The following is a 21,806-nucleotide window of genomic DNA, read 5'->3' on the forward strand; positions in this document are numbered from 1 at the left end:
AAACTCCGAAGACCAGTTTCCCAAATAGATAGAGCTGCCTTTCTAGGGTGGGGTCACACGGAAGGCTGACGCAAGGTGATACGTTTTGGGGAGTCTGAACCCTTCCTAGAGCCAGTAAGCAGATGCCCACAGCCAAGTCCTTAGGGGTCAACGACCTCTGGGCAGATGATCCACACACTGGGTTGCTAAATACAAAGAGTAAGACGAGAAGAGATGACAGAGAGAGGCAAACACTAATGGGTACCTGGGAATGCCAATGAAGCAAGAACAGGAAAGGGAGGGGAGAGTGAACTTGAACTATTATAAGCTCAACTGGAGGGACCTGTGGAGGCGTTTGATGTTATACCGTGTCCATGTTCACACGGCGGGGGGGGGGGGGGGTGCGGGGGGGACGGGAGGGAAGGGGGGCACTTAAGAGTTGCAGTAAAAGTCAACAATCTGAACTGTACCCTTTCTCATGCAATCCTCTGAGCATCTTCCAGGGATTTCATCCATCTTGAACCTAGTTCATTCCCAGGTTATCCAGCTAATTAGTTTCTTTTAGTTCATTCCCGGGTCTTCCATCTATCACATTGATTTTACAATCAACCTTATGCTTAATCAGCAACGACTTCAATGGATGCCTTTTATCCATCATCCCAATATAGTAGGCCTGGGTCGTCTCACCCAATGCAACCTGTCCAGCATCCATCAGGAGTCATTGGTACCCATGAGGCCGACCAATGGGATGGACATTTGAACCGAGTTCATATTTGCTTAGTTTTGCACTTCCTTTAGCCCATTCAGTATGATTCCTTCACAGGAGACCACAGGAAAACAAATGAGAGAGGCTATGCATCTTTATGATATTGCTGGTATGAGCAATTTGTAGTTTTTAATGCCCTTGACACCATCTTCAAGGAGAAACTCAAAGACACCAACACATTCAACCCCCTAAAACTGTCACCACACGATCCCCTTTCCTGACACTCAGTGTTTTACCCATCCTAATGAATACAATTACTCCCCCCTTTACTCTATGTGGTGCGTTCCAAGTCACCTCACTAACGTTAAGAAGAGACACTTGGCTCTCATCATTTGGGAAATCCCAAGGGTTTTAGGAGCTCTGTGCCAGAAGCAGGACCAAGACCAAAATACACTGAGTGGCCAGATTATTATGATCTCTGAACGCATAATAATCTGGCCACTCAGCATGTGTGTATATATACATATATACATATATACATTAGAGGCCCGGTGCCTGAATTTGTGCATGGGTGGGGTCCGGCCAGCCTGGCCAGGGGGAGGGGACATGGGCGGATGGCGGGCCTGCCTACTGGTCGAACTCCTGGTCGAGGGGACAATTTGCATATTAGCCATTTATTATTTAGGATATACACTGAGTAGCCAGATTATTATGCATTCAGAGATCATAATAATCTGGCCACTCAGTGTATATTTCATGTCATAAATCACAGCATCACACTGAGCAAATGCCAGGACACCGATGCAGGTGACATCAAGAAGGAAGAACACACCTGACTTGAGAGCAGACTGGATATGAGGAGGGAAGAGACACGTCCAAGATTGGAAGTAGTAGAGGCTGCGTCGTGGGAGGTTGGCCTAGCTTCCCTTCGCCGTATCTTAGAAGGCTATGTGATGAGGCAGGTTAAGAAGCCAGGGCCCCACCCTGGCACTACCTCTTACCAGCTGTGTGTCCTTAGGAAAGTACTTAACGTCTCTGTGCCTTACCTCAGTACAATCAGGATGGTGATAATTATAACAACAACAACAACAACAACAACAACAACAACAACAACGATAACATCATCTGCCGAAAGGAAGGATGAAGATTACTAAAGTGATTAAAACATAGCACCTATGCCCTACAAATTTACAAAATATTATTGGAAAACATCGAGCTATTTCCTTGGCTTTGGAACAATTTAAAGCTGTTTGTGGCCATGCAGTGTGGATTTCATTATCTGCAATCCTTTTACATTTGTAGTTAAAAAATAAATAAATAAAGCCACCATAGGCCAGAGCCCATGTCACACTGGTCATCTGGTGTACCACCCAGCAGGTCCCGCCGTGCTGACTCTCATGAGGTCCAGGAGAGGGTTTGACACACAGTGAGTGTCTTTGCTCTGGGAAGGTCACTGACCGCATTTGCAGGATGAGAAGCAGATCAGGTTCCTTTGCATCGTGGGAGGGACTTAGAGCAAAGTGAACCCGTAGATGCACCCCGCCTTGCAGTCCAAGGCTGGTTTGTCAGCCCCCTGCCTTTTGACCGGGTTCCCACTCCGAGGAAAGATGAAAAAAAACATAGCTCCCTTTGCCAAAGCCAGCGGGTCGGGACGTCTTTCCTGCCCAAGTGTTACCATTTTCGCGTCTGCGTTTAGGAAGAGCTCGTGCAGACCAAAGCTTTGGTTTCAATGTACAACTGGTAACCTTTGCCCTCTCTCTAAACAGTAATGAGTCAAAAGAGCCAGAGGTTGGCCTGGAAGCAGGCAGCTTGCATTTCCCGTCCCCCCCCGCCCCCGCTCTTTTTAGTTATCCTCTTGGTCCCCACGGTCCCTCCCCCGGACTCAGCGGAAGCTGGCTCCTTCGGAAATCTAAACATGTTCACAGCAGGCCGCACCATTGCATCTACACGCCCCGGCCCCCGACAGCCTCCTTGTATTTTTCCCTGACCGCTGTGCAAAGCTGTCTGTCACTTGGCCCCAGCTGGTCTGGCTCAGTGGACAGAGCGTTGGCCTGCGGACTGAAGGGTCCCTGGTTCGATTCCGGTCAAGGGCACGTGCCCAGGTTGTGGGCTCGATCCCCAGCGGGGGGCGTGCAGGAGGCAGCCGATCAATGATTCTCTCTCATTATTGATGTTTCTATCGCTCTCTCCCTCTCCCTTCCTCTCTGAAATCAATAAAAATATATTTTAAATAAAAGAAAAAGACTGACACTGGCCTTATGCTTGTGCCCATGCTGAATGTATGCTGGCAGGGGCTCCATGGGCATTTCAGCCGCGTGCTTTCTGATCCTTAAAGGAGTGTTCTCGGGCTACTGAGGGGAAGAAAAGAGTGATTATGCCTCGAGAAATCAGGCAAAACACTTCTCAGCACAAAGGAGCCCCATGAACCCTCAGGCTGGGGAGGTGATCCCCCCCCCCCCCGCCCGTCCTGCTGGTTCAGGAGAAAGAAGTGCCTTTAACGTGACTTCTGCACAGGCCAGAGGTGCGCCTACAGCGGAGGAGATGGTAGCAGAGCTCAGTGAGCGAGCGGGGGCAGGTAGCCTGACCCTCATCTTTGCAGCTTCTTTCTGGGGTCTCCCAGCGGCTGACGGAAGCCCCGGTGGACAAGGAGGTCAGGAACTGAACCGAAACGCTCTCGTCCATCCGGCCTCCCGTGTCCCTTCTCCGAGCGGCTGGGCAGGCAGACCCACTTCTATAAACTCCCACACTCCCCACATCAGCACTCTCCATTCATCGGGGTTATAAACAGAACAATCGTTTCCCACTCATCAGCTGTGCCGTCAAATACGTGTATATCCGGCTACACGGCAATGGGTTCTATTTTCTCCTAAATGTTACGAATATTATCACCTTCACCCCTGACTCCTTACAGAAATCATCCAGTGGCTTCACTTGTTAGACCCGGTCTTCCTCCTCCCGCCCCTCCCCCTTCACCACTGGTGATGAAGAAAAGTCACATGGAGCCGAGACCGTGAACTGGGCACAGGGTCATGTTCATGGCCAATCCTAACGCCCCCTTCAAGGACCTCACGTGTCCACAAGGCGCACCTGTCCCAGCCTTGTTTGCTCTGCACAGGGAATGTGACAAACCTCCTCCCAACGAAGTCACACAACACTTTCCTGCACAATCTGGGCTCCTGTCACTTCCGCCTGCAAATGACAGGCTTTTAAAATATGTATATTTTATTGATTTCAGAGAGGAAGGGAGAGGGAGAGAGATAGAAACATCAATGATAAGAGAGAATCACGGACCGGCTGCCTCCTGTTCACCCCACACTGGGAATCGAGCCCACAACCCGGGCATGTGCCCTGACCGGGAATCAAACAGTGACCTCCTAGTTCCTAGGTCAACGCTCAACCACTGAGCCACACCGGCCGGGCATGATGACAGTTTTAAAAGGAAAAAAATAAATTCAACACTTAGACGTTTGCTCTGGTAACATTTAACGTGCAAATGCCTCCAACCAGCAGTGGAATCTGCGGACGGTGACAAGTCACTCGTCAGAAGAGAAAGCTGCTCCAGTTTGAATACACGTGAACGTATCCAGAAAGTAGGCAACCATTCCCCCAAAATCTCCCGGAAACCACAACTGCATTCAGAGGAGCCGGCATCCATCGGGGCTCGACCGAGGTCACCGCGGGACTGTCCTCCCCGGGCCGAGCCCAGCAAACGCTCCTCCTCAATTACAAGGCAGCAGCACCCCAGACACGAACGGAGTCCTTTTTCAAAACTCAGTGGCTGACTTTTCAAATGGGTGGTGCGGGGGTCCCTGCCCTTCTGAGAAGCCGACAGTGCCCCAGAGCACAGGTGGCTGTCCCTTCCGCGCTCCCACCGGCCGGTGGCGGCAGCACCTGCTCAGCATCCTCTCTCAGGCAGCAGAGGGGGTCTGTGGGAAACTAGAGGTTCTTACCATTGCGATGGGACCTCCCCTCCCCGCGGAGCCCGGCGGCCCGGAGCTGCGGCTGGCGTGCTGCTCCCAGTGCCACTGTTGCCTTTGGCGGCAGAACGTTCCACGTGGTGCGAGTGCCTGGCCACCGGTTGTATTTCAGTCCCTGCGTGGCTGGCCTGGATGCTCTGGAAATCAGCCAAGCTGAGCACGGAGCCTGCAGCCGGCAGCTTCTGAGTCTCCCCAGAACGCGCTGGTGAGAAGGTGGGCCCGTCAGTGAGCGTTTGCAGCAAACACCCGGGGCTGCTGCAGGCAGTGACTTCTCCCTCTTCCTCTGCAGCCGTGTTGGGCTTTGCTGTTTGTGGAATGAAACGGTGGCCAGAGCTCCAGCTGACCCGGGGGACGCAGGCGCCGAGCCCACTTCCACTCCTCCAACTCGACCGGACTTGGCTGCAGTTCTAATCAGGGAAGAGCATTCTTTCTAGAAGGACTGGAAGGAAGAGGGCAAAGCTGCGGGGCCTCCAGGCGTCAGCAGCTCCCGGGCTGGTGCGAGTCGGCCGAGAGCTCTGGGGGACAAGCATCGGACCTCTCTTTGACCTTAACCATGGGGTGTCAGCCCCCAACACGTGGGAAGAGAGGTTCTCTGCTCGTTCAAGGAGCCCATGGAGAACACGCAGCCTTATCTTCCGGAACAACATTCTCCAAGGACAGCAACCCATCAGCAAAGACTCTTTAAATTGAGCTGGGTTATGTTAAACTATGAATTAAAATCACAAAGCTATCGCACTCTTTGCTCCCCCTATGCTTTGTGAACATTTTATTGGTTAAAAATTTCATCTCCGTTAGCCTGGCGTGGCTCAGTGGTTGAGTGCTGACCTATGAACCAGGAGGTCTCGGTTCAATTCCCAGTCAGGGCACATGGCAGGTTGTGGGGCTCAATCTCCAGTAGGGGGCGTGCAGGAGGCAGGCGATCTCTGATTCTCTCTCATCACTGATGTTTCACACACTCTCTCCCTTCCTCTCTGAAATCAATAAAAATATATTCTTTACAAAAATAGGAATCCATTGCATTAGTCAGGCCTGATCGCATCAAGAAGTAGCTGTGAATCAATTGAGTCCAAGAAAACGACTCGCTTTTCCTCCCCACAGGCAACGGTCTTTCACAGCGGAAAAGCAGGTGTGGCAGGCAAACCAGGTGCCCAGATGAGACGACAGAGCCCACGTCCGTGGCCAGAGGCAGCTCAGTGCTCGCGCACAGTAGGTGCTAGACACGTACTGAATCCACACCAGCCTTCAAGGGCTGCTCGGAACTCTGGCATGCCAGCCACCTGCCCTCAAGCCAGCACTGCCTAATTTGGGGTCTCGGCTCATGATCCCACCCCTCTGTCCCTTCGCTAGGACACCTGGCCACACTGCTTCAACCGTCCCCTACACCGTGCCAACTCCTTGTACTCAGATGGAATGAGCTTGGGACAGCAACGGTGGTGTGGCCAGTAAGAGGGACTCCCTGCTTCCCACTAGCCTTGGTCTTTGTAGGCAGTGGACACCCCTTGGCATCAATGAGGCATCTCCCTTTTCTTCCACTTGCTCTTCAAGGTCCAATGCCCTTTGTCCATCAAGAAGACGCCCCCGATGGCTACAACCCATGGCAATTCTCTGCTCCAAGACTGGCACTCAAACCATTTCATATGTACTCACATCCTGTCTTCTGGCAGTCTTTGGATGCCCTTGTTTTTACTTTCTTTTTTCCTTTTAGGTGTGTCTTACCATCTAACCAAATGGTAGACATGTTATACCTGTATAAAATTCATAAATGGCCCTGGCTGGTTTGGCTCAGTGGATAGAGCATCGGCCTGTAGTCTGAAGGGTCCCGGGTTCGATTCCAGTCACGGGCACATGCCTGGGCTGCAGGCTCGATCCCCAGTAGGGGGCGTGCAGGAGGCAGCCGATCCATGATTCTCTCTCATCATTGATGTTTCTCTCTCTCTCCCTCTCCCTTCTTCTCTGAAATCAATACAAATCTATTTTAAATCAATCCATCAACCCATCAATCAAATTCACAAAGGGCATCCCACTGACCCGGACATGAAAAATTAAGATTACTCACCTGGAAGTTAAGCCCCTCATGAACGGGCCTCTTTAAGTTTGCTCTCCCATCACCCCCTGCCAGTACCTCTGCTTTGGTGACAAAGAACGCTTTGCAGTTCCCCTTCCCCCCAAATCACTGGGCTCGCTCGTGCTTCCAGGCCTTTGCACGTGCTGGGTCCACCAGGTCCACCAGGGCACCCCAGCTCCTCCCTCAGTGTCCACCCTCTGGGCCGTTTCCTCTGGTCCCCAAGGAACCCAAAGGCTGGGGGGCACGCAACGCCGGTGTGCCCCTCCCCATGTGTGTGTCAGAGCCCTGCACACACCTAAGCAGAGTTCCACTCTGCCCTTTCTGCAATGAGCGGTGCTCATACAGTGGACTGGCACTGTTTTTCCAGAAGAAAAGTAGACTTTTTCTCAAAGAAGTTCCTATTTGGCAGGAACCATACGGGAATATGAAGAAGGATTCCTAAAGAATCGTTTGGCTATTGACTGAACCAGGATTCTGTTGACGGTAAGAATTGTGTACACACTCGGGTTAACCAAGATTGTTAGACTTCCCGGCTTGATTGCGTCAGAACACAATGAATCACTAACGCACAGCCACCTGCGTGATACCAGCCCCAGGCGTGATCAGCAAGGAAGCTAGGAATCTCTGGGAAGTGAGACGTAGACAAAAACAAAAAAGAAAATTTCTATCAGCGGTCTGTTTGTTTTCATGAACAATGTGGAAATCCAAAAAGCCAGTCCTTTCCTCCTGAATTTCCCAGCCTCCCTCCGCCCCCCCCCCCCCCCCCCCACAACACACACCCCTTACAGCTGGAGGAGCCAGGCCCAGCACTGGGGTCTCAGATCCACAGTGAAAGAGCCAGTGGAGACCCCACCCCCACTTTGGAAGGGCGCAAAGAAAGGAATTCTTTTAGAAATGTGTACAAATAGCACCTACTCTGTTTAGTATTTTCTTAGAGAACAATTCCACTTTATCTTTTTAGAAAATCTTCATTGCACCTTTAAAAGATATAAAAACACACCTGAGAAGGCCAGCAAGATACCATCACTTCCCTCTAAAGAGTATTCAATATTCAACTACTTAGTATTTTATTTTTTTCTTTCTATTGCATTTATTGCAATCACATGGGTTAATAAAATTTTATAGGTTTCAGATCTACAATTCTAAAATTCATCACCTGCACATTGTATTGGGTGTTCAACACCCAAAATCAAGCCTCCTTCCATCACCATTTATGCCCCTGTACCCTCTTCTACCTACTCCCACCCCCCCCTTCCCTCTGGTAGGTAATCACCATACTATTGTCTGTGATTTTTTCCCCTCAATCTCTTCACTCTTCTCAGTATCTTTATGTTGGTCCTGCCTGAATAAAAAGCTTATTTCACATTCCAAAAAAGGTAGCCAATAGAAACTGGAAGCTCCCTGTGGCCACTGATACACATCCAGCTCCTGCTACCACAACCCCCGGCTTCCCTGTGGGCAAGAGTCCAAAGCTGCCAGGGTTCTTGTCCCAGCCTCACAAAGCATTCAGCAATCTAGAGAAAGGAGCTGACGTGTAGATTCAAGAAGGAGCCCAAGGATGAAAGATAATTTTGAAACACACTGGGAGTCAGAGGATCTTCAGCTAAAGGAACTGAAGACTATCCCTTGTCTAAGGACCCTGTGCTATTTATTAACACAATTTGTCCTAAGGCAAGGTGGAGACATACACTTCAAAGGGTAGGGTTTCAAAGGGAAGGGTACAGAAGCATTGTCAGTTTGGGGAATAGCCTACAGCTGTTCAGGTGTTTGGCCAACAGGAGGCAATAACATGCAGATTTAAGATGCTCTGAGCTGTCTGGCAGCAAACGATAACATATACAAATCTTTAGGTTTGGGGAAATGTCCTATTCAGGTTTGGGGGAAGTGCCTTTCAGCCATCCCAGATGATTCAGCCCTGCTGACATGCTGGAACTGGCCTCCGGCACAGAGCAAGCATGTCAAACTCGCGGCCCGCGGGCCCCATGCCTCGTTTATTTGGCCCATGTTAGCCTTTGAGTTTGACATGCTTGGTGCAGAGGAAATGAGGACTAGCAGACTCGTCTATCCCACAGAGCAGAACTACACCGGTCCACCCCTCAGAAGAACAGAGGGCTGTGCTGGGGCTGTGTACCTTCCCCCGTTTCTCCCACCTCCAGTGCCAATCCCAAGTCCCACCGTCCCGGGTTGCCTGGATGTTTGCTCTGTGTTGGATGAGGTTGGCCTCACCCTGCTCCCCTGGCTTGCCCCACATTGCAGCCACTCCAGTGATGGGACTCAAGAGAGCTCCGCATGGGCCAGTGGTTACCAAGCCCCTTAGCAATAATCGCTCGGCAAGATGGTGCTTTCAAATTTAATCTCCACCAAACCCACCCATTCTAAGGATCACAGAGCATGGAGCGCGGCCTTTCCACTTCTAGTAATCCTTCAAAAGTCTCTGTTTCCGTGGACTGAAGTTGACGTTGGCACGGGAGAATTAGGTCAAGGCCCTGAGCAAAAGAAACCGCCTCTTCCGAAAGCCACCCCAACATCGCCAAATATTTCTATTACGGAACCAGGCCCACAGGGGAAACACATTTCAGCAGTAAAATATTTGCATGCATTTCCATGACTGCATTATGTGTGAGATATGAAATCACACAAGATTGCTTTTAACCATGAAGAGTGGATGCAGGGAGGAAAACATTCAGGAGGAAGCAGTAAAATGGAGGTGCCCTCGGGGAGGGTAGCGCTCATCTCAGGGTCTCGACAGAAGGCATGCCGCCTGTCCTGTCCCGTAGGCCGTGCTGAGCTATAGGAACAGCTGATCAGCCGCCCCCAATCTCTGCAGCCCATTTCAGTTCATCCTTTGCAGTTCTGGGCTGGACCAACTATTTCTTCTCAAACATCAGGGATCATGTTCCTGCTCCACCTTTTCACCACAAGAGGGAGCTGCAGCACAATCAGGGTGGAGCTCTCCAGCCTTCAGCGTGATCACAGACGCCCCTGACCAGTTAGGACACTGGGGAAATGAATGTGATCCATCAATTGTTCAAAATAAGTTCCCAGCCCAGCCGGTGTGGCTCAGTGGTTGAGCGTCGACCTATGAACCAGGAGGTCACAGTTCGATTCCCGGTCAGGGCACATGCCCGGGTTGCAGACCCCATCCTCTGTGTGGGGTGTGCAGGAGGCAGTCAATCAATGATTCTCTCTCATCGATATTTCTCTCTCTCTCTCCCTCTCCCTTCCCCTCTAAAACCAATAAAAACATACATTTTTTAAAAAAAGAGTGTGTCAGCTTGATTTACAAGCTCCATATAGTTAGATGTATAAAGTTTTGCCCTGGCCCCGCCAATGCTGGGGTGGGTTTGCTCCCTTCTCTCCTTATTCCGTTTAGAGAATCAAAGGCGTATCTTGGTTTGGTACAATTCAGTAACTCTATGGAGACAGAACTGTGCAGAGACCAGGAGGTAAGACATGGCAGCCACCTGGCCACATGTGGCTATTTAAAGTTTAATGAAAGTTTACTGTTTTAAAAATATATTTTTATTATTGATTTCAGAGAGGAAGAGAAAGAGAGAGAGAGAGAGAGAGAGAGAAGCATCAATGATGAGAGAGAATCATTGATCAGCTGCCTCCTGCACGCCCCCGACTGGGGATCAAGCCTGCAAGCTGGGCGTGTGCCCTGACGGGGAATTGAACCGTGACCTCCTGGTTCATAAGTCAATGCTCAACCACTGAGCCATGCTGGAAGGGCATTTTTATGAAATTTTAAATCCAGTTCCTTAGTCACAGTAGCCGTACTTCCATGCTCAGTAGCCATGGGGCCAGTGGCTACTGGATCTGACAACAGGCATAGAGAACATTCCTATCGTTGCAGAATGTTCTAGTGGACAAATCCACATGTAAGTTTGCTTATTGGGAGTTACAGTCTGCAGTGACCCTGGCTGTTATTAGACATTACAAATGGTAGCATTGCTTTGGTGATGGTATAATCAGAGACATCAAACTGGCTGCCTGGGGAATGAATAATATTTTTGGCTTCTGGCATGTTGTAAATATGTGGAATTAGTCTCCAACATTTAAAAAATGGGAATTCATTAAAAATCTAGTGTTCTGATTTCTTTTTAAATATAGGAAGATCTGGCTGCTCCGGGCCCGCATTTCCACCCTGGAGTTCAGCCCTGGGGACCAGGAGCTGCTGTTCCTGCAAAAGCAAGTGCCTTCAGTTGGTACCAAGTCCCCACCAGCCATTGCATCCAGGTGTTTCCTCGCATTCCTGCTGCAAATGCAGCTGAACAGAAACTAAGACGGCATCTCTAGCTTTGAAAAACATGTATCTAGCCCTGACCGGTTTGGCTCAGTGGATAGAGCATCAGCCTGCGGACTGAAGGGTCCCAGGTTCGATTCCAGTCAAGGGCATGTACCTTGGTTGAGGGCACATCCCCAGCAGGAGGTGTGCAGGAGGCAGCTGATCGATGTTTCTCTCTCATCAATGTTTCTAACTCTCTGTCCCTCTCCCTTCCTCTCTGTAAAAAATCAATAAAATATATTAAAAAAAGAGGAAAACATGTATCTATACTAGTAATGCAACACCATAAAAGGCACCTAGAACACCCTTGCTTAGTCTTTCTGTTTTTAAATGATACACTCCATTCACTTATCCAAATGGTGCTCTTTGATCTATAAAAATAGGGTTAATGAGTTAGAAAATGAATTTAATGCAAACTTCCTAATTTCTAATAATTCGGTACCCAACACTCTAGACCAGTGGTCGGCAAACTGCGGCTCGCGAGCCACATGCGGCTCGTGAGCCGCGGTTTGCCGCTCTGTTGACTAATGAGTTTGCCGACCACTGCTCTAGACTTTCAAATTTGATGAAAGAAAGGAAGGCAAGAGAGAGGAGAAATGATAGAGATGCGATTCTTTCCTTCCTTGTCTACTGCCCCCTGCTCCTCACACACAACACATACATACACAACATACAAACACAACATACACACAACCGCTACATGCACACAGCACACACACAACACATGCACAAACACACAACACACAAATACACAACCACAATACATACACACTCAAAACATACACATAACACACACAAACACCACATACATAGCACATACAAACACACAACACCTAACACATGACACACACACACCTGTGTGTCTCAATAAATGTGTGTCCGGTGGAAAAGCAGAATCCTCAGGGGATGGGACATTTCCTGAGGAACTCTAAGCCTCCGCCACCTTCCCCTTGATGTCAACCCGCTGTCAGGATATTTACATGAAGTCAGTTCCCAGAGCCTTTTCTGCGCGTGGCTCTACGCGAGGTGTGCTTAGCATGCAGCTGCGGGGTCTCTAAGCCACGGGTCAAACGTTTAGCAAGGGAACGGCAATCCCTAAGAAGAATGTGATTTTGAATATCATGAACATTTTAAACGTTTTTTAAATTTCAGGTGGAAGAAGGGAGCTGGAGAGAGAGACAGAAACATCAATGATGAGAGAGAACCATTGATCGGCTGCCTCCTGCACGTCCCACATTGGGGATCGAGCCTGCAAACCCGGGCATGTGCCCTGACCGGGAATTGAACCGTGACCTCCTGGTTCGTAGGTCAACGCTCAACCATTGAACCATGCGGGCCGGGCACACTGCGTTTTTAAAAAAGCTGTTTCCACACAAAACAATACTATAAGTTGTGCATTCTATTATCTATTATATTATCTACAATATAACATACCTATGATATGACCTACCTAATATCTATTATATGACCTATATCTATCATATTTCTTTTTTTTTTCTTTTAGGAAGGGAGAGGAGAGAGAGAAATATCAATGATGAGAGAGAATCATTGATCAGCAGCCTCCTGCACGCCCCCTACTGGGGATGGAGCCCACACCCCGAGCAGTGCCCTTGACCGGGAATCGAACTGTAACCTCCTGGTTCATAGGTCGACATTCAACCACTGAGCCACACAGGCCGGGCCGAGCACATCGTTTTCTTTTTAGATTATCTCTTCCTCAACCTTTCCCTCACCTCCTCGCCCCCAGGGAAACTTGACCTAGTCCCTGGGCCACTGCTGTCCCTGCAGCCCCTCAGGGAAGCTGCTGTTCCTCCCTTCCTCCTTGTCCCCACCCTGGGGCGGTGGATGTCCTCCCCGCTCCTCATTGTCCCCGAGACCCTGCCCTCTCCCTCCTTCTCCCCAAAGAGTCCCCAGCTTTGAATCTCATGCCATTAGACCAGACCACCCAATACTGAGTGTCCTCAGTGTCACCATTGTCTACCGGTCCCAGCTGGGTGCTCACTGTCATAGAACACGGGGCCTCGTTCACCGTTTTATTTATTTATTTATTAAAATATATTTTATTGATTTTTTACAGAGAGGAAGGGAGAGGGAGAGAGAGCTAGAAACATCGATGAGAGAGAAACATTAATCAGGTGCCTCCTGCACACCCGCCACTGGGGATGTGTCCGCAACCAAGCTACATGCCCTTGACCGGAATCGAACCCGGGACCCTTCAGTCCGCAGGCTGACGCTCTATCCACTGAGCCAAACCGGTTCCGGCTCGCTCACCGTTTTAAAGCTGCTGTACCATGTCTGTGATTTCAGTCTACAGCCCGCAAGAAAGCCCCTCCCCCACACGCCCCTGCCATCCCCCTTCTAAGTGATATCCCGATATCACAGCATCCTACAACTCCCAGACAAAATGTAAACGTATCTATTTTGGAAAATAAAGCTCAGTGCGTTCCACTCAGTTCCTTTTCAAACGTTTCGCAGCACAACCAGAGCTGTACTGCCAAGAGTTACAAAATTAGAGAGGAAAGGAAAATCTGTTATTTTCATAATAAGGTCTTTTCATTTAGCCAAAGCATTTCGAGTTCCAAAACAACCCACATCCCCACATGGTTGAGTTTTCATAGTGATTTGCTGACTTTTGGCATTGGTCATGAGCTCTCACTTAACGACATATTTAACACTGATGTTTAAGGGATGCCTGAATTACAGCTGGTATTCCCAATATTATAAGTAGAATCACTATCCAATAAACAGACAAGCATATGTAATATGCTCATAATGATAATGTGTTGACCAGACAGGTATGTTTTCTTATTTTTTCATTGTAAAAATGATAAGAGCTTGAAATAAAATTCAAGAACTTTATTTATTTAACTATATTTCGTATTGATTTCAGAGAGGAAGGGAGAGGGAGAGATAGAAACATCAATGATGAAAGAGAATCACTGATTGGCTGCCTCCTGCACGCCTGCACTGGGGATGGAGCCTGTAACCCAGACATGTGTCCTAACAAGGAATTGAACTGTGACCTCCTGGTTCATAGGTCGATGCTCAACCATGAGCCACAAAGCCTAGGCAAAATTCAAGCACTTTAGAGGCATACAAAAGAAAATATCCTTCCTTCATCTCTGCCCCATTCTTTGTCCTACTCCTCAAATTAAAGTACTGTTAACAGCTTTGCACATATATTTGCAGATTTTAATAATATGGTTAAAAAAAAAGAAATACAGGCAAGCCCAGCCAGTGTTGCTCAGTGGTTGAGTGTCGACCTATGAACCAGGAGGTCACAGTTCGATTCCCAGTCAGAGCATATGCCTGGGTTAGGGGCTCAATCCCCAATGGGAGGCATGCTGGAGACAGCGGATCCATGATTCTCTCTCATCACTGATGTTTCTCTCTCTCTCCCTTCCTCTCTGAAATCAATAAAAAAATACTAAAAATAAAATAAAAATACGGTTTTATTTTTTACTTTACCAAATGGGATTTACCATAGACAATATTCTGAAACATTCTTCCATTCACGAAACATGTGTCTGTTGAAACATTCCAGGCCAGAACAGTCCTTCTCTCTAGTAACTGAATAGTATTTCTCAAAGAAGAAGATAATAACAGCGGTAACAACAGAAAACACTTCTCTAAGGCTCACTATGTATCAGACTCTGGTTGACCTCAACCACTAATGACAACCCTGGGCGTTAGGTGCTATCTATGGTCGCCTTACACGTGACGAAGCTGAGTCACAGACAGGACCAATGACTCGCTGAAGGTCATGGAGCGACCGAGAGGTGGAGCTATGGTTTACACTCAGACAATCTGGTTCCAAAGTCCATGGTCATCACCACCACACTGACTAGTGATGCTGTCAACTGCTTACCAGTCTCCATGGAAGTAGACATCTGCATTGTTTCCTATCTCAACATATCTACACTAATAAAAGAGAAATATGCAAATTGACTGTACCTCCATGATGCCCACCAGCCAATCAGGAGTATGCAAATTAACCCAACAAAGATGGTGGGTGGGACACCTGCTATGAGGGGAGGGTGAGGGGCGGAGGGAGCTACAGGAGCGGTGCTCCGGCCGGGAGCGAAGACTGAAGGCTCCCGGGCGGCCGGGAGTGAAGCCAGGGGAAGGAAGGCCTATTCTTGCATGAATCTTCGTGCAACGGGCCTCTAGTGTATCAATAGTTCTTGGAGATTCATTTCTAAAAGTAAGATTGCTTGCACAGGCATTTACAATTTAGGAAGGTCTAACTGACTTCTGGAAAAGCTTTCCCACCGCCATTTCCCCCAAACAAAGCTGTTTCCTTGCACCTCCCTGACCCTAGATGTTAACAATCGTTTTTCTTCTGCGATAAGCCAGGAAACACAAAACGCAATCCTGGTCTTGCTTGAACCCCCAGGCCCCTGATAACCAGTGAGTTGGAGCAGCATCTCAGCATGTATTGCCATAGGTATTTATTGGTCTTTGAATTTCGGCTTCTCATATTTTGGGCCCTTTTTCTACTGAGCTGTTGTTTCCCGAGGATTAGTAGATGCTCTTTACCCTGCAGGGCATAGGCACTTGCCCTGGGGGGTCCCCAACAGCACTCAGAGAATCTGCTACACACAGGCTCTGGGTAAGGTCCAGAGGCGAGGAGCTGAGAACAGAACGCATGCAATACAGCTGCCTCCTCCCAAGCAAACTCGCCAGCAGAGCAGAGAGATAACAGAGTTTAACTGTGGGGATAGCTCCCGACCTGCCCATGTGCAATCTTTTCCTTTGCGGTACGTGTTGTACTGGTCCAAGGTGAGGTGTTAGGAAAAGCAAACATGATGGTTTCCAAGACCACCCAGGAGGGGCCAGAGGATGAGACGGGCCTGGGTTTGAATTCGGGAGCCTTCACTTCATGAGCTGAGGGCCTTTGGGCAAATTGGTTAATTTCTTCCAGTGTCCAAGTATCCAAGGAACAAAAACCAGAAAATTCACCAGGCAGAGCTACTAATATAAGAATGAAGGACAAGATCTTTAAGTCTCCACTACAGAATCTGGCCACACAATTGGTAGCCAATTATTAATAGGGAATGATCATATTGATTATTATTATGGTTGATAATACAGTTGACTCTTGAACATTGGTTTGAACTGCACAGGTTCAATTATACCTGAACTAGAGGCCCGGTGCACAAAATTCGTGCATGGGGGTGTGTGTCCCTCAGCCCAGTCTGCGCCCTCTCCAATCTGGGACCCCTCGAGGGATGTCCAACTGCCCGTTTAGGCCCGATACCAGTAGGATCAGGCCTAAACGGGCATTCAGACATCCCTCTCACAATCCAGGAATGCTGGCTCCCAACTGCTCGCCTGCCTGCCTTCCTGATTGCCTCTAACTGCTCGCCTGCCTGCCTTCCTGATTGCCCCTAACTGCTTCCTGATTGCCCCTAACTGCTTCTACCCCCTAACCACTCCCCTGCCAGCCTGATGCCTAACTGCTCCCGTCAGCCTGTTTGCCCCTAACTGCCCTCCCCTGCAGGCCTGGTCACCCCTAACTGCCCTCCCCTGCTGGCCTGGTCCCCCCCAACTGATCTCCCCTGCAGACCTGGGTCCCCCCCAACTGCCCTTCCCTGCAGGCCCGGTCGCCCCCAACTTCCCTCCTTTGCCAGCCTGGTCATCCCTAACTGCCCTCCCTTGCAGGCCTGGTTCCTCCTAGCTGCCCTCCCCTGCTGGCCTGATTGCCCACAACTGCCCTCCCTTGCAGGCTTGGTCCCTCCCAACTGCCCTCCCCTGCTGGCCATCTTGTGGCGGCCATCTTGTGTCAACATGGGGGCAGCCATCTTGTGTGTTGGAGTGATGGTCAATTTGCATATTACTCTTTTATTAGATAGAATATTTTTCCATAAGTATATAGTCAGCCCTCTGGATCCCTGGGTTTTGCATCCGTGGATTCAACCGGGATATAAATCGATGGGTAGGAATCCACAGATGCACGAGCCCAATTGTATGCACTGTTCCATGCCATATTTTACATATATATCTATATTGATTTCAGAGAAGAAGGTAGAGGGAGAGAGAGACAGAAATGTCACTGATAGAGAATCATTGATTGGCTGCCTCCTGCACACCCCTCACTGGGGATTGAGCCTGCAACCCGGGCATGTGCCCTGACTGGGAATCAAACCTTGACCTCTTGGTTCATGGGTTGATGCTCAACCACTGAGCCACGCTAGCTGGGCTCCACACTGTATCCTATATAATAAAAGGGTAATATGCAAATTGACCCTAACGGTGGAACGACCAGAACGACCACTCAACCAGTCACTATGAGGTGCACTGACAACTCTTGGTCCCTTTCCCCGGCCGGCAGAGGCTCCGATCGCCCAAAGGTGAATGGAGAACTGGGGGTGGGTGGCAGGGCTGGCTGTGGGCAGCTGGGGAAGACGGCCCTGATCGCAGGCCAGGTCTAGGGACCGTACCCGCACATGAATTTCGTGCGTCAGGCCTCTAGTTGTATATAATGGACTGGAGTGTCCGCAGATCTTGGTGTCAACGGGGTCTTGGAGCCAATCCCCTGAGGATGGGAAGGTTACTGTAGTTAAGTTTTGGGGGAGTCAAAAGTTATACATAGATTTTCAACTGCACATGGGTCGGCATCCCAACCCTTGCATTGTACAAGGGTCAACTGTACTAATATCTTTGATGGTGATTGAGGAGAAACCAATGTTCTGATTTGCCCAATGTAATTGACATGACTGGCTTAGTTAGTTTAGCTTTGGATAAAACTCGGTGATGATCTTTTACTTTCCTAATTGAATCTCACCTCTTGCTCCATGTACCCTACGAGGAGGAAGCCTGTCTCCCTGTCTGCCCTTCTCTTCTCTTTACTTGTCCAGGAATCCCAGCTGAGCTCAAGCCTGCTGCCTCCCGTGGTGCAGGCTGGCGCCAGACTCAGGCATTCCCACCTGAGGTTAGCGGCCTCCTTGGCCACCAGTCTTTGTCCAAGACAATGTGGTGAGGCCTCTGGCATGACAGGAGGGCAGATCCACTTCCAAGCCACAGTGGTTCTCAGGGCGGCGTGGGCGTCTGCGCACCATCCCTGCCTAACTCTAAACTCACTCCAGGGCTCCCTGGTGAGCCGGCTGGGGCTCTCAACACTTCTTCTCCTTAGACTCACCCAGAGGGCCCTTCCCCAGACAGCTGACCTCCCCCAGGGGGGTCCTGCCACCTCACCCACCTCCTACACTTCCTGTGCCCCACTCTCCCCTGAAGTCCCACCACCTCTGGCCCAGCCCGTGTCCTTTGATGCAGAATGCAAGAGATTATTTCAGTAGAAATGACGCTGGTCATTCTAGGGTCTCTTTTACCCTTTTCACATGACAAGGGACTTTCCTCAGACACAGGCGGCTCCTGGGGATTTGACCCCATCCAAGCAGCAGGAAGACAAGGAGGTGAAGGCCCACACCTGTGACTGACCTTGGGGCTCAGGGAGTTCATTCCTTAACAAAAGGATTTAACGCATATCCCCCGCCTGCTGGCACTGCCCGGGGTCAGTCATTCTTCTCCAGCTAATGCCATAAATGCTACCCACACACAGTAAACAAAGGCACTGGCTGGGTTTCTGCAACAGAGTTTTATGAGCTGTGACTGTGTTGGTGGCAGCATTAATTAGGAGGGAAAATGCATTCTTTTGTGAACTTCCAAGCCAATCAAGTTGGCTTCATAATGGGCTAGAGAAAAACCAAGATTATCATTTTTCTTCACGTTCCTACCCTTAGCCACCCCAGTCTGCACAGTACTTGAAAGCAATTTGCTCTAATTAAGTCATTGAAGTGGTGGAAACTTGTTGAAGTCATTTACTGAATGGCTTTCACAGATCATGTTTTTGAAATGAAAGGACTCTGCAAGGCCAACTCAGCGGATTGCAGCAACACACAAGGCTGTGTATCTACCTTCCTGGTGCTGCAGAGATACCTACGTACATTGAACCTAAAAATCTGGTTCAAAGTCAAGATGGGCTGACAGAGTGGGACGTGACCCTGTGGGTTTGGAGATGGATGCTAGGGCTATTCCGCTGTGTCCAGCTTGGGGCCAGATGCTGGACAAGGTCTGGGTACTGCTGCTTTGTGTTCCCAAGGCCATTGGGATTAGAATGAAGCACAGCTTTCTTTTTTTTCTTTTTTTTCCAAAATATATTTTTATTGGTTGCAGAGAGGAAGGGAGAGGGAGAGAGAGAGAGAGAAACATCAATGATGACAGAGAATCATTGATTGGCTGCCTCCTGCACGCCCCATACTGGGGATCAAGCCCACAACCCAGGCATGTGCCCTGACTTGAAATGTAACCGTGACCTCCTGGTTCATAGGTCGTGTGGACGAAAGGGGCCACATGCTAACCTGACAAGCTCAGGGGAGGCCTGCATGGCGGTCTTGCAAACTCAGAGACCTAAAGTAACCACAAAGGATGGTATGAAATGAAACTTTAACTAAAAGCAATTATGGTGGGTAGCTACATCCTAGGCTGGTATCTTCACTGACAAGGTCAACCTTTACCTTAACTGAGCCTATCTGTCTTTTTGCATCTATGATAACACACCCTTGAAATGCTTGGGTAACTTGTAACTTCCCTTTTTTTTCTGGACCCCTTGGGGCACAACCTAATGTGCCTGGGCTCCAGGACAGATACCACAAATTCCTTCATTATCGTGTTAATTGTTTCTGCACCCACCTAAGTATGTGCCCATCATTTTACTTTTTATCCAATCCCAGGGATTTCCCTGCTTTGCTTTCTCCCGCCTCTCTAGTCTATCACCAGTGGAGTACTTGTAACCCACCTAAGTCCCTTTCCTTTGACTGCAATGTGTAAATACAGATGTAACCTAACCCGCCATTCTCCGGAGCATTATCTCAGTTTGTTGAGGTTCTGCTTCCTGGCAATGGTCAACAGTTTGGCTCAAATAAACTCACAAAAATTCTCTACAGGTTTCATTAGTTTTTTACGTTAACAGTTGACGCTCAACCACTGAGCCACACCGGCCGGGCGTGGAGTGCTGCTTTCAGCCACGTAATCCTAGAGTGCAAATGTGAAGCTCTCTAGCTGACATTCTTATTAGAGACGGGCATAGTCTGTTAAATGCAGCAGTCTCTTTGGCTTGAATACAATCGAACAGGGTTTTATTTCATCCAATGGCTAAACCTATAACTACTTTTTGACAAAAAATAAAGTAAACTATATAGAATCTTTATTCCATCAAGGGACTAAAACTGGAACTCTTTTTGACAACAATAAAGTTAAATGAAATATATATATATATATATATATATATATATATATATGCAATTAATTATCATCCCCAAAGCATCATCTCTTCTATTTGCTATGCTCAGCTGAGAAGTACCACCAAGTTCCCAGGATTCTAGTCAGAAACCTGGACTGCTCCCCATCCCTGCCCCATATTCAGTGTTATCAAGTTCCTCCAAAATGACTTCTTTAAAAAAAAATTATATATATATATTGATTTCAGAGAGGAAGGGAGAGCTAGATAGAAACATCAGTGATGAGAGAGTATCATTGATTGGCTGCCTCCTGCACATCCCCCACTGGGGATCCAGCCACAACCCTGGCATGTGCCCTAACTGGGAATCGAACTGCGACCTTCTGGTTCACAGGTCAATGCTCAACCACTGAGCCACACCGGCCGGGTGCAAAATGACTTCCTACACAGGCTTCAACTGTGTCCCTTCCTCTCAATCCCCACTGCCATGTGGCTTCTTGTTACCCCCGATCTAAAATACTGCCGTGCAAATGCAAATGCTACCACCAATTTTCCAAATAACCCTAAAGCCAAGAGGAACTGTCCTTGTTCACCAAGGCACCCTGCCCAGGACAGCTCACCGACCCTCTTCCGCGGAGTACACCCAACAGCAAGAAAACTACACATACTGTGGTGAGCCGCACCGTGCCCCCCAAATTCGTATGTGGAAGCCCCAGCCCTGGCAGCTCAGGATGTACCTGCATTTAGAGGTAGGGTCTTTGAAGAGGTGATTAAATTAAAATGAGGATATTAATGTGTCCCAAATCCAACAGGACTAGTGTCCTTATTGGAAGAGAAGGAAACACCAGGGATCAAGTGCATGCGTGCACCGAGGGAGGACGCGAGACAGGCAGGAGGAGGGCAGCGTCTGCCCGCCAAGGACCCGGGACAGGTCCTTCCCGCACGTCCCTCCAAGAAACCAACCCTGCCAGCACCTTGATCTTGGACTTCCAGGCTCCAGACCTGTGTGATGATGAAGTTCTATTGTTGAAGTGACTCAGACTATGGCATTTTGCTTTGTCAACCTCAGGAAACGGACACGCAATCTCTGGGGCCGGGGCTGGGGGGGCGGCCACGGTTGGTAAGGAAAAGAGAGACCTGGGAGACAGACGTGAGGGCTATTTCCAAGCATCTGAGAGGCTGGTAGGTAGAAAAAAATCCCAGTCATTTCCCCCTAGGATTGCTACTGTATTTCAACTCAGAATAAGGAAAGACTAATCTCAGGATTCATTATCTTTAAGAATACTTTCTAGTCCTGATATCTATAAGCATTACAAAAGACATTCCTCTTGCCCGGCCGGTGTGGCTCAGTGGTTGAGTGTTGACCTATGAACCAGGAGTTCACAGTTCAATTCCTGTTCAGGGCACATGCCCGGGTTGTGGGCTTGATCCCCAGTAGGGGGTGTGCAGGAGGCAGCCTATCAATGATTCTCTCTCATCACTGATGTTCCTATCCCTCTCTCCCTCTCCCTCTCCCTCTCCCTCCCTCTCTCTGAAATCAATAAAAACATATT

General features: G+C 49.0%; 1 protein-coding gene across 6 annotated transcripts in view; it reads right to left on the bottom strand.

The window, feature by feature from the left end:
- PLD5 (phospholipase D family member 5) overlaps positions 1–21,806 on the bottom strand; it is a 190,571-nt gene that overhangs the window by 136,418 nt on the left and 32,347 nt on the right. For 2 of the 6 annotated variants that reach the window (XM_080650947.1, XM_080650948.1), the window contains exon 1: positions 4,636–4,979. The exons of 2 other annotated variants lie outside the window; for them this stretch is intronic. In XM_080650947.1, the coding sequence (XP_080507073.1) occupies positions 4,636–4,638 (3 nt within the window). In that variant the 5' untranslated portion in view covers positions 4,639–4,979. Of the gene's footprint in view, positions 1–4,635; positions 4,980–21,806 lie in introns of those variants that run through there. 2 more of the 6 variants (XM_080650950.1, XM_080650951.1) reach the window with 2 other exon arrangements.

Source organism: Plecotus auritus, assembly GCF_963455305.1.
Source record: "Plecotus auritus genome assembly, chromosome: 14".
NCBI lineage: Eukaryota > Metazoa > Chordata > Mammalia > Chiroptera > Vespertilionidae > Plecotus > Plecotus auritus.